The sequence below is a fragment of the Platalea leucorodia genome (assembly GCF_965183815.1).
Source record: "Platalea leucorodia genome assembly, chromosome: Z".
Taxonomy (NCBI): Eukaryota; Metazoa; Chordata; class Aves; order Pelecaniformes; family Threskiornithidae; genus Platalea; species Platalea leucorodia.
Window position 1 is genome coordinate 56,585,096 of NC_138858.1, and position 12,548 is coordinate 56,597,643.

The 12,548-nt window shown below is 46.0% G+C and overlaps 1 protein-coding gene across 1 annotated transcript; it reads right to left on the reverse strand.

The window, feature by feature from the left end:
• Positions 1–11,122: 11,122 nt before the first annotated feature.
• Positions 11,123–12,254, reverse strand: TMEM271 (transmembrane protein 271; the record flags this gene model as incomplete). Its single annotated transcript, XM_082337538.1, has 1 exon — positions 11,123–12,254. One exon carries the CDS (start codon positions 12,252–12,254, stop codon positions 11,166–11,168), a length of 1,089 nt encoding a protein of 362 aa, XP_082193664.1. The 3' UTR covers positions 11,123–11,165.
• Positions 12,255–12,548: the final 294 nt, after the last annotated feature.

Genomic DNA, 12,548 nt, shown 5'->3' on the forward strand with positions numbered 1-12,548 from the left:
TGGTCCCAGGTGTCCATGGGACTGGTAGTTTCTTTCTGTTGCTCACCAGGGTGTAACTTCCAGGCATCTTGTTCAGGTAAGACCTACAGACACCTGGAACAGAGTTTGCCTTTCCGCTTGAGGAATGTATGAGGCATTTTGTCCAAAACGTTGTGGTTTTCCCCTAAATTGTTCTGATGATTGGAAAGGAATGGAGCACTCCCTTCCTGCATGCCTGCATTGCCTGCCCCATCTTGATATGAGGAGTTTTCCTGACTAGAGGAGGCATGGCCATAGCTGGGTAATCTTGCTGTTCTGTAGAACACGCTGACTAAAGAGAAATAAAATTAGCTTTACCACTGATGCACATTGCACTGCAGACACCTTGTCATGGTGTAAGTATCTCTCCTTTATTCAACTCTTCTATGAGTATCTGTGTACTACACCAATTTCCACATCAGCAGGGTAAAATTTTGCCAGCTTCATGGGAATCCAGCATCCCTTGTGCTTGGTCATTTGGGGATGAACCCATATACCCCCCGGTTTAGTGCTATTGCAGTATTTGCAACCATGATGAGCTGAGCAGAACTTGGGCTGATGATTCATTACTGGAAGAGTGTTAAGCATACAAAGGAGAGGGTACAATCAGCAGGGGAGCTTGTTTTGCGTACTTCTGCTCTATTTTGCTTCACCAGCAGGAACATTTCTAAGACCAGCCTGCAATCCTCTGCAGCCCCAGTGGCCTGCTCTCTGGCAATGTAGTGCTGTAGAGACTCCTCTGACATGCACAGGCAGTGAAAGGAGTCTTGTTCTTACTGAATGTGAAGTGCTGCTGGCATGCACCTATGCTAAGCACCTCCTCTTCTGGTGGCCTCTATTAGTGCTTTTTATTAGTCAGGCAAGTGAGCAGTTCAAACAAACACCAAAAGAAAAAAAACCTGACATATGTATCTCACTGCCCTCCTCATATAAATCAGTGTGCAGTGATGAACGCTTATTATTTGTGTGCTTCTAGCTACTTGTAGATGGCCACCATCCAGATTAGATGCTCTGTGCCAGTACATCTGATTGTCAATAAGAGGCAGCTTGACTCAGCTGAAGCAAAAGCTTTTTCTGCATATGACAGAAGAGTATTGCTAAAGTTGGCTGACTCCTGGACTGTGTAGGATATATTCCAACTAATTTTTTTTTTTTTTCTAAATATCTTTCAGCTTTTTTTTGAAGAAATGCATTCAGAATTTCCCATAAGGCATTTGCCAAAGCTGACAGTCAGCACTTTCCATGCTCTGCTCTTCTTCTGGTGAAAAGAGGCAGGTTTTGGTGTAATTCCATTGACTGCAGTGGTTTTATTTCCATTTGTGCTCATCAGAGAGGTCAGAATCAGGACCTGACATTTATCCATTGGTGGCAGAAAGGTCAGTGCTGGCTGAAAGGCAGGTGGAGGTGCAAGGGAACAAGCCTCAGTGCAGAACACAAAAGGATCAAGGTACCAGCCCTGTTGCTGAGAAGTCTCCTCTTAGTGCTGAAATGGCCAGCAGAAATTGGTGATTCACTGAAACCAGCAAGTGGTGGTGTGGTAGACCAGCAACACATCCATTTTCAGTGCAGTTTCTCATGCAAGGGTTTATCAAGCTCCTCAGGGAAGCAGCTGAACCAGGCTATTATGCTGCCTCCCAGGTGCTGAAATAGCCTGTTGTCTCTTTGCATTAGTTATTTGTGTTGAGGTTCTAGCGGTATTTCTAGGTTGAAGTGGGTAAATGTTTGTTCTGGAGATGCACTTAGATGCCCATCTCCTCTGAGCAATACAGTTATTCATAGAAGTGAGGAAATTTAGCACGCAATAGCTCAGGAAGCTCGCTCTTTCCTATTTGGAGCCCTAATTAGAGCAATTAATCACTGCTGCTTCTGCCATCTAAGCTTCCAGGCTAGAATATATTGTCCTCTCTTGTCAGAGCAGAAATGTAAAAATGGTTTCCCTTTACCTGACACTTTGCCAATAGAGCCTTTATCAGTGCCTGCCTCCTACCAGCTTCTATCTTGCCTGAGAGCTGGAGCTGAAAATGTAAAGAAGAAATTGACGTGATTGTTCCAAAAGAAAGAAGAGGTGTGAAATTTTAAGAGATCAGCTTCTACTCTGTTTGTGTGGGTTTTAGTTGGGTTTCTCCACTTGAACTACCTTTCTTGGGAACTTCTTGTGGGTTTCCATTTTGCTGTGTAACAAGATGACCGTTTTTTTCTGGAAGTACCTGGACATTTCCACTGTAGAGAGGGGTTTTCTTTCCACTTGATGCAATTAAAACTTCTCCCCACAAAGTCCCTACCTGTTGAAGTTGTCCCAGTATGTGCCCAGGGCAGGACAGGGATGAGGTTGCCTCTTTGTGTTTTAACTCCATCTCTGCCCCTTGGCCAGCCCATCAGTGCTTAATTTAACTAGTTAAATGCATGATTGTCACTCCAGTCCCCCTACTTCCCGATGTATGAGCGTGCATCAGCAGATGAGCTGTAGGGGCTGGGGATCACAGCACAGCGCCATGGCCCTCTCTGTCTCAAACTATGCAGCTCTGTAAGTTAGGGACATCAGGGCTTTAGTCTCTCTTCTGTCTGGTCTTGCGACACTGATAACTCCTTCAGGGAAGAAAGGAATTTCTTGTGGCACCTGACCTCCTGGTGTGCTGCACCCCATGGTGTGCTGAGACCCTGTGCTATTGAATAGACTTGAGGGTAACTGGCCTTGAGGGTAAGGCAAGCAGCTGAAGATTGCAACTGCCCCTTTTCCTTGTGAGACCTGTGCAAAAAGTGTGGTAGTGCCTTCCTGTTCACAGCCCTGCAAGTTTCAGTGGGGCCCCCCATGGACTGTGACTGGGGAAGAGTCAGGTGTGGCTCCATGATGCTGGAAGTGCCTGCACTTCTGCTGAGATTTGGGGGTGCTCTCCTGCTCTGGTGCAGCACCAAACAGAACAGGTGAGCTTGCCTCACCAGTAGCAGTGACTTGACTAATGAAGATGGCCCTCTGTCCACAGCCAGCATACACATTTTAGCCGTGCACACACAAGACAAAAAACTCCCAATATGTAGCTATGAACACAGTAGGTACCAGACTGCAAGTTTAGTCTAGTCATATACAAAATAGTTTTTGAATAGTCAGCTGAAGATTTGAAGCATTTCCAGCTGCATGTGTAAGGCAAGTTGAAATTCCTGTTATTGTTAGCCTTTGCTGCACATTATGAGCAGTGTGACAGCACAGTTGTGAAATATCCATTTTCCTTTGGTGTAAATACCTTCTGCTACTTCCTTATCAGTCAGCTTCAAAACCTCTTACAATGAAGCAATTCTCCGGATCTGAGATGTTAACACTAATGTTTGTCTTTTTGCTGCCCGTGATGAAAAATTAATGAACTATGAATGAATGAACAGCTCTGCCCTGTTTATGCTTTTTTCTTTTCATGCTTGGGTGCTGAGATGCATTTACTGAAACAGGGCCAGGGTTGCTTTTTGACTTTTGAGACAAATATTGGTCCACAAAAACTTCCAACAGGAATCCTCATTCTTAGAGCTCTGGATCTTGCAGACCTTAAGCAGATGAGAACTGCCACAGCCTTCAGCAAAGGACAGCCCAGAGAATCCTACAGGTCTTGTAATGTGCCAAACATAGGACACAGGCAAAGGCTTTTCATATCTTTTTACTCATTTCTATTTATTGCCTCACCAGCTGATTGAATAATTCAGTACACCATTGGCAGACTCTCCCCCTAAGCACAGAGGCAGTAGAAAGGGTACACTTCACCATCCTGAGCCCGTGTGCTGCTTTTGCTTTGGAGAAGTTGCTACGGGGAGCAGAGGATGAAAACTGAACTCAAGACAGAACTTAACACCTCTGTTGTGAAGGTCTGCAATTTGATCACTTTCATTTTGTTCGTGGGGGAATAAAGACAGTCCTCCTCTCCCCATTCCACTTGACTTGGGCATTTTGCTTTTGCAACAGTGACCCACCCAGGAGCAGTTCCTCACATGCAGCCTAGGCCCCTCCACTCGAAGACCACTGTGTAACAAGTCTGGAGCTTTGGCATCATGACAGCAACCTGCCTTCCCCATCCTGTAACACAGGACAGTGTTTCACCTGGGCTGCAGCATGCCCTGCCTTACCTTCTCTCAACACAGGCACAGAACAGTGCCACAGTGCACCCATTTTCAGGGGTTCAGAAGCTCCCTGCACATATCCAGCAGGTGCTGGCTTAGTGGTGTCACAAGAGACAGCTGCTTGTTCCCACTGGCATGACAAGGCAGTGTGTTGTCCACTGCATATGGGAACATAAAGCTCAACACACTAAACAAGGGTCCAGGTAAGCCTGGATGATGATGCCTTTCAATATTTTCTGGTAGCTTTCCAAGGACTTTACTGAAGAGGAAGTCTCTCTGCCAGCCAAATGTGTTTCTGTGCAACTATCTGCTCCCAGTTTTTTGAGAGAAGCACCCTTCTGTTCCATTCGGCATAACAAACCGTATTACTTAGCAACAGTTTCACGAAAAGCAGTATCTGAATTTCTTTCCTTTTGATGTAGAGCAAGGGAGGAGTCAGAAAGCAGTATATGATTTTCTCAATCTTCCAGTCTTATTTTGGTGGTAGTAATTTTTTCAGTTACGAATCATTTTGACTGCTCGGGTCAGGAGGTTACTGCTCCTGGAATTAACACAGCTCTTGATTATATATAAAAAAAATTTGGACAGATTGAGTAGTTTTCAACACTTGCGTTTCCGTTTCCTCTGTTCTCCCAGGAGTCTAGTTTAGCTGATCTCCACACCATGGTAGCTTCTGGATCATTCAGGAAGAGGCAGATATTCCCAAATGCAACAAAGTAGAAATTCTCAATGGCTTTCTCCTTCCCTGTGCAAGCATGAGCTTCTTTTGGTAGGACTTTTCCATGTTTCTAGGAGCCATTTGGCCTAGAGCTAGCATGATGAGCCTCTACTCAGATCCACCACTGACAGTCTCTTGTGATTATCTTTGTGAGGGCATTCATTTTAATCATGAATGCATGGTAATTACAGACACCTTGAATAGTTCATCCAAAATCCATGACCGCCCTGTTGCCTGGTTGGCATATAAGGCCCCATCAGCACCATGTGCCAAATTCCTTATATGACCTCTATAGGAATTGGTAGCACTCAGTAATTCGTAGGACAGCTCTACTCGATCTCCCTACATTTAATAATTTAAATGCCTGGAGATTTCACTGAGTATTTTAGCAAGATGAGCTTTCATTTAAAATGTAGAACCTGGGAGAAAAAGCAAATTCTGAAAGAACCTTCTCTAAACCCAAGTATTAGATTTCAAAAAATATATCCCTGGAAAAATAATCCGTAGATATTATAGGTATTCTTCCATCTTCGAATCCGGTATCTTAATATAAAACCAGTGAATGCTCTGGAACGTTTAGTCCTCTGAACGCATTAAGAAGATCATGATAAGCTTTCTCTCTTCCCACGCTTCACTTTATCCTCTGCTAACAATGGCCACAGAGGACACCAACTGGTGAGGATGCTTATGGTATTTAGGAGGTGTTTAATCCCTAGTGCTGTATTGAAACAAACCATTCATTTGCGTAGACCATGAAATGAACTTCTTAACATGCCCATCAGACAGAACCATGCCAGGAGTACAAATCCAGAAGCGATACACTGGGAACTTCTGCTAGGTTGCACTGCTACTGGATAGTTTCACTCAGGACACCGCATTTTCTGTGATCTCGTCATGAGTCAGAGCCATTTTGTATGTGTTTTTCACTAGAAGTGTTTCCTTCCATAAAGCTTATGGAGGTCTTCCAGTTATCTAAAACTCAATGTGTGAAGGAGTAGCAGTCTGCAACATCATCTCCATTCCTACCTCAGGGTAAACTCACTGAAGTTTAAGGCTGCTGTGTCTGAAGAAGGAATGAAAGAGGCTATCAGGATTTTTTTCTGCTGCAAAGGAACGTATGCTCTTCTTAAGCGAGTATTTTGGCTTCTTAAATGACTTGATCTTCAGTCTCAGATTATCTAGGATGACATCAGGGTGACATACCCATGAACTTCAGCAGAACTTCACCAAGTGCCTGAACATTGGGTGGAAAGTACATAGCACAACTGGCCAGCAGAAAGCGAGGCAGTTATTGGAATCAAATTTTGAGAACAGCAATTTGTGGATTTCAGTCTTAGAAAGCTACATAGGGGAAGAATTTCAGAACCAATATTATAATAGAAAGAACATACAAACCCCCTGCACCCAACTTAAACTCTCAGATTTCTTCTAGTTGCTTTGTTTGGGCAGTGCCTCCTTTTGGGCAGGACATGCCATACACCTAATTGTTGCAACACGTATTTCAAGATTTTCCCCCAGCCCTATATTAGCCTTTGGGCTTCCTGGGGACCATCTTTTATCTGCTAAACTGTTATTAGATCAGCTATTACTGATTCTGGAACATATACTAAGCACTAGTCACAAGTCATTAAGTACTGAAAGATAATTAAGAAATTTAAAAACTGGACAGTGACCATCAGGAATTCAATCTTACTCACCCTTACACTTCTTAACTGGAAATATGAGCCTGTATTAAGGTGAAGTAACTTTAGCACACTTAAAGAGTGCCATCATATGATCTAGATTTTTACCAATGGAATTTATCTAAAATATTGGAACATCCTGTAACCAAGAAATATCTAACTTACAGAAACAGACTTGACTTCATGGTAAAACCTAGAATTTCATGTCAGGGTTCCACTTGTACAAGTTGTAACTCCCTGAAAAACAGGTTTTTGTAATGACAGTGGTAATTAAATCCCTAGTTTCAGTTGTACTATTAGACATCCATCTAAGACAATGAAGAATATGAAATGAAGAGCATTAGGCTTCTCTTATTGGATATGCTGTGCTTTAAAACGTATTTTATTGATCCTAAAATTACAAGATCAATTACTGACATTTTCTTGAGGATCAATCTCAGATTAAATGGCAAAATGAAGAATAGGTTTTCGTATGTACTATGTCCAAAAGCAGAAACAGATTGCCGTTCTCATGTGAACATTCAGAAACCTTTTCTCATGATTAAACAGTATGTCTGAAATATATCTAAGTTATACCAGCCACCATAGTGCTTTTTGGTGAACCAAAGATGTCCTACAGTGAAATCAAACTTTTGAGTAAAATCTGTACTACTTTAATACAATTTCCCTCTAACACCATTTTTTCCTGTTTTTAGATTCACGTATATTCTGTCTGTCAATTACAATGCAAAGTATAAGTAACAGATTTAAGCAAGGATGTTGGAGTGTGAAAATAATTCATGTGAATTGCTAATAGGCTGGTGGGAATACATTTTTTCCACAAGAAGGCAAATCCTGTCGCATAAAAGACAGCAGACTTGATTTTCCATCGTTTCCTCCCTTGACTAGCTGCTATTACCTGCAAAAGGGACAGGAAAGCTGGGAGCAGTCTGCTACCAAATCAGTACTCCACTGTGACCAAAACAGCAATATTGCGTCTATTCTTTCCTCCCTTTGAACAGATGCGAGTAAAGCTGTGAGCAAATTAAAACAAGCCATGGGGCAAAAAGCAGTCTCGTCGTTACTTCAGCTAAGCAAAATGGAGATTTGATAGCTTATACACAATGTTTCTCTTCCATTCTGCCCGTTTTTGCTACTTAAGGCAAAAGCCTTGCAGTTAACATCCTCCAGTGAAATGAATCGATCAGGCTTGCATTCGCCTCGACAATCATGTGACAGGGAATGGAAAACAGAGGGACAGTATGAGTCCTCTCAGGTAATTAACCTACGCTTCGATGCTTCCCACACCAGCCTATTTTCAATTTCAGCACAGTACAGTTTATACACTCTAACATTATTGCTCAGAAGATAGAGTGATGATTCAGGTTTACTAAAAATGGCTTCACAATACTGCAATCATGCTTGTGAAGCTTCATCTTGTATCCTGTATTTATAAGTTTCTTCTCACTAAGAAATAAATACGTGTGGTGTTTTATCAGAAAAGTCAGTCACCAGATACCTGAAACACTTGTATACCATCTTTAAGAAAACATGGCTTGTTTGGTCAATTTGCCTGCCAATTTTTTTCCTGTTTTTTTTAAAAAAAACGTGTATAATACTGTAGGTGACCTCCCTTAATACTGCTGTCCATACAAATAAGTAACTGAGAAATAGTATGCCACTGCTGCATCTTGTCATGCCAGAAGATCAATATTACTTTAAAGATTATTTAGAGTAGGTGTTACATACCATTTGTGCCCAGACCCACTGAAGTCAATGAAATGACGCCTACTGGCTTCTGTGGGAGTCCGACTTGGACATTACTCTGGCAATCTGTCCACCACAAAATTAAACTATTACAGGGGATAAAAGCCCAAATGAAGAAAAGTAGAAATTTGGGAACTAAATCTGAGCCACAAATAAATATCCTAATTCAATGGCATTCTGAACAGACTTAAATAAAACACAAACACACACACACATGTACACATACACACACACAAAAAAAAAGTTATGAATTTAACAATCTTAAAAATTCATAGTTCAAAATTGTTTACATTTAAACAATTGAGTATAATAGGTAGCTTTCTTGACTTTCCATTTATTTCCCTGAGCACTGATCTTTGGAACATCTGGAGTTTCAGAATTGTCTAGTTCATAATTCCTAAAATAGTTATCTTAAGTAAAATACCGTCTTTTTATGTCAAAAATCAATTCCTTAAGTAAAACTAAGATAAAACTTCCATGAACTACAATGTATATAGCCAATTTTTTTTAAAACCAACAACTATAATCACACTTCTGCATCTGTATTTAGGCACCTAGCTGGTCTGGTTTTCAAAATCCCCCTGCAGCCTGGCAGTTCCCGTTTAATTCAGCACAGGGTACTCTGCTGTCTCATAAACTCATCTAATTGGAGACCTACATAAGGATTTGCCTCCTTGCTTTAGTTACTCATTTTGCAAAATCTTAGCTGTATGAGCAATACAGTATGTTATGGGTTTGGTTTTATGCCTAAATTAGTATTACAGGTAAAGACTACTGGACTTCCCAGTCACTTCCCCATAAGGGGTTAAGGAGGTGCATCTGCAGAGAGCCGGCATAAAACCAATCTTCAGTACTAAAATGGGACATAGCTAGGGCATATATTTTAGGCTGGCGTTCCGCACTAGGAAATCTGCTGGCCAAAATGAGCTGTATTTTAAATTTCTGCTATTTAGAACTACTTGGCAAATTGGCAACTGCTGCTTTTAACTGTCTTCTCTCGATTAGAGCTTTAATTGTGAGCTTCACAGACATGAGTTTGCAATTTTAAGACTTCTAAGGCATTCTGCATTTTAGATTATATAAAGTGTGCAAGTCAAAACACTTCAGAAAACAAAACAGTGCAGAGCGATTTGAATATTTTTAGGCTAAAATCTTCTCCCTCCAATTCTAAGGCTGTAAATTACGTCAGTCTCTCTGCAGCTAAAAATTTAAAAATAATTTTCCATCGACCACAGAAATACACTGTAACTTTGCATTCTCTTAACACTCTCTCTCTCTCTCTGTCTCTTTGTGTCTCTCTCTGTCTCTCTGGGTAGCTGATATACTGGCATTATGCCGCAGGCTCCAACCACAGGATTAACAGAAAGGTTATTTTGTAGTATTTCATTTCAGTATACCGTAACTGGGGGAGGGGGTATTGAACCAAATGCAATCTGAAAAGTTGCTTTTTGGTTCTTTGTGCAACATGAAATTAAGCCTTTACCTGTTCTCAAATGATGTAATAAAATATGCCATACTGCTTCTCTTTAATTAGCAGTTTCTTACACTATCTGGTACTGGCATTCCACAGCACAATCCAAAAGGAGGATTACCTCTAAGTTCAGAAAGAGTTAACAGCATACAATCCCATTATTCCCCCCACCCCCCACTTCAGGAATTAAAATGGCCTCTTTTTTTTTTTCTTTTAAACCAAAAAAGAAAATTCTTGCTTTGTAATAGGAGTATAAATACTGTTTTGAAAACACATTTGGAAGATGTCTTCCAAGATGGTTTATCTTATTTGTTTCCTTTAAAACTGTGACCACTGCACCAGTTAAGGCTGTTTTACAATATATATATTTCAAATAAAACTTTAATATTCAAGCTTACCAGATTGATGAATTGTAACAGGTAAAATGGAACTCTTTACAAGGTAAACCATGTAGTTGTACAAAATAGAATTAAACCCTTCACCTGTGTAAAACAAAAAGAAATCCTGCCTTGCATTAAAAACACAGAACCTGTTTACAAAAAGGAATGTGTATGACATTTGGACTTCCTTTTAACTGCCATATCCTAGCAACATCTCAGTTGTTTTAGTAAAGGAACTAATCATCAATTTTAAACTGCAGTGAATTTACCAAACATTTTCACTATAGACTTCTGAAAGCTTTTACAGTAAGAAGTTATCAACAAAAGCAGGCACGTTAGTGTACAAAAACGTTGTTGATTTTTTTCCTGTTTCTTTTTCAAAGTGCAGGTTTTTCTCAATGTGCATCTTACAAGACCAACAAATGTTTTAACTCACTAAATCTTAAAACAGAACTCAATTCTCCCAAGGAGTAGTGTAAACGTTAAAGATCCCCAATACACCTCTAGTAAACGTGACACAAATGTCTCTGCGTTGTTTAGAAACTTAGCTCTTTTGAGAGGTAAAGAAGCTTCATGACACCTTTTCCTTACACTGGCTGGTTATCATAAATGGGTAACTCTGGACTGCTAAAGCTGGAGACTGATGAATCACTCGAAGGGAACTAAACTTGGCTACGGAGGAGAGGCGGCGGGAGGAACCAACCCTTAGGCGTTTCTTGCGCAGCCTTTGGAATATTCAGCCGCCGGCGGTCGGAGGGACAGATGGACGGAGGGACGGTGTGAGGAAGGGCAGGGGGAAAGAAAGGGGAAAGCAGGGAGGGAGGGAGGGAGAAGAAGCTTCCGCAGAGCCAGAGGCACGGCGGCACCCCGCCCGCGGCCCGCTGCGCCCGCGGCGGCAGGTCCGTCCCGTCGGCGGAGCCGGGGCCGTCCCGTCGGCGGAGCCGGGGCTGCCTCCCTGCCCGGCAGCGGCGAGGCGCTGGCGGGCCCGCTCCCGGCTGTCACGGCGAGGCGGGGGCCGGGCGGGGAGCCGGCCGTCCTGCCGTCGGTCAGCGCTAGGTGCCGTGAGCGCAGGGCTCCCCGGGGTAGATCTCCTCGTAGGCGGGGGGCTGCTCGCTGGGCAGCGGGTAGCAGTAGGGGTAGGAGGCATTGAGCTCGGGGTCCATGGGCGAGTAGCCGGGCAGCTCGACGGAAGGATGCCCGCCGCAGTGCACCTCCACGCCGGCCTCGTCGAAGACGTGGAAGACGCCCACGTTGATGTAGGAGACGGCCTGGAAGGGGCAATCCCCGGGGCTGAGCTCGGGTTCGCCGCCGGAGAAGAGGGAGCCCTGGCTGTGGCGCGGCGCCCGCCGCCCGCCGCCGCCGCCCCGCCGCCGCCGCCGCCGCCCGCCCGCCGCCGCCGCCGCCGCCGGGGCCGCTCGCCGCCGCCGCCGCCGCCGCCCGCGCTGCTGCGAGGCCTTGTAGTTCTTGACAAGGAGCAGGTTGAGCAGGCCCAGGAGGCACTCCAGCGCGTTGAAGACGGTGGAGAGCACCAAGCCGCGCTGGTAGTCCCTCAGCTTCTGGCAGCGGAGCGCCGCGGCGGAGCCGTCGGGGGCCGCAGGGCCGCTCCGCGGGCGGGCCGCGCCGCCGGGCTGCAGCAGGCAGTAGTGCGAGTACTTCCTCTCCACCAGCGACACGGTGTCGCCGTCGATGACGGCGCCGGCGAAGGCGCTCAGCACGCCCAGCATGAACACCAGCACACCCAGCAGCAGGAAGTTCTGCCGCCCCCCGGGCGGCGCCTTCTCCACCGGCCCCGACGGCGCGGCCGCCGCCTCCCCGCCGCCGGGGCCGCCGCCCGCTGGGTCCGGGTCCCCGGCCGGGGCCAGGGCCGAGGCTGGGTCCGGGTCCGCGGCCGGAGCCGGCGCCGCGGGCGCCTCGTCGGGCGGGCGGCAGCAGAGCAGCGCGGCGGCGAGCAGCGAGAGGCCGGCGGCCAGCAGCAGCCCCGAGTAGAAGGCGCCGGCGGCGGTGCCCAGGCGGAAGGGCTCTCCCTTGAGCTCCGAGCCCAGCGAGAAGCACTTGAGGCCCACGGCGGCGGCGCTGAGGGCGCAGGCGAGCAGGAGGCAGCTGGAGAGCGCGGCGCAGGCTCCCCGCACGCTCCACTTCATCCTCCGCGCCGCCGCCGCCGCCGCCGCCCCGCCGCCCGCCTCATCCTCCTCCCGCGGCCCCCCCCGGCCCCGCGGCGGCGGCGGCGCGGCGCGGCGCGGCCATGCGAGCGCGGCGCTCCCCGACGGGGCGGCTGGCCTCCGCTCCGCTCCGCACGGCAGGCAGCCGCCGGCCGCAGTGAGCCGGGCGCGGCGAGCGCACACGCTCCCCCCCCCCCCCCCCCCCGCCTCCCGGCCGCCGCCGCCTCCTCGTCCCCGCCCGCCCTCTCTTATCGCGGCGGCTGCAGGGAGGCGATT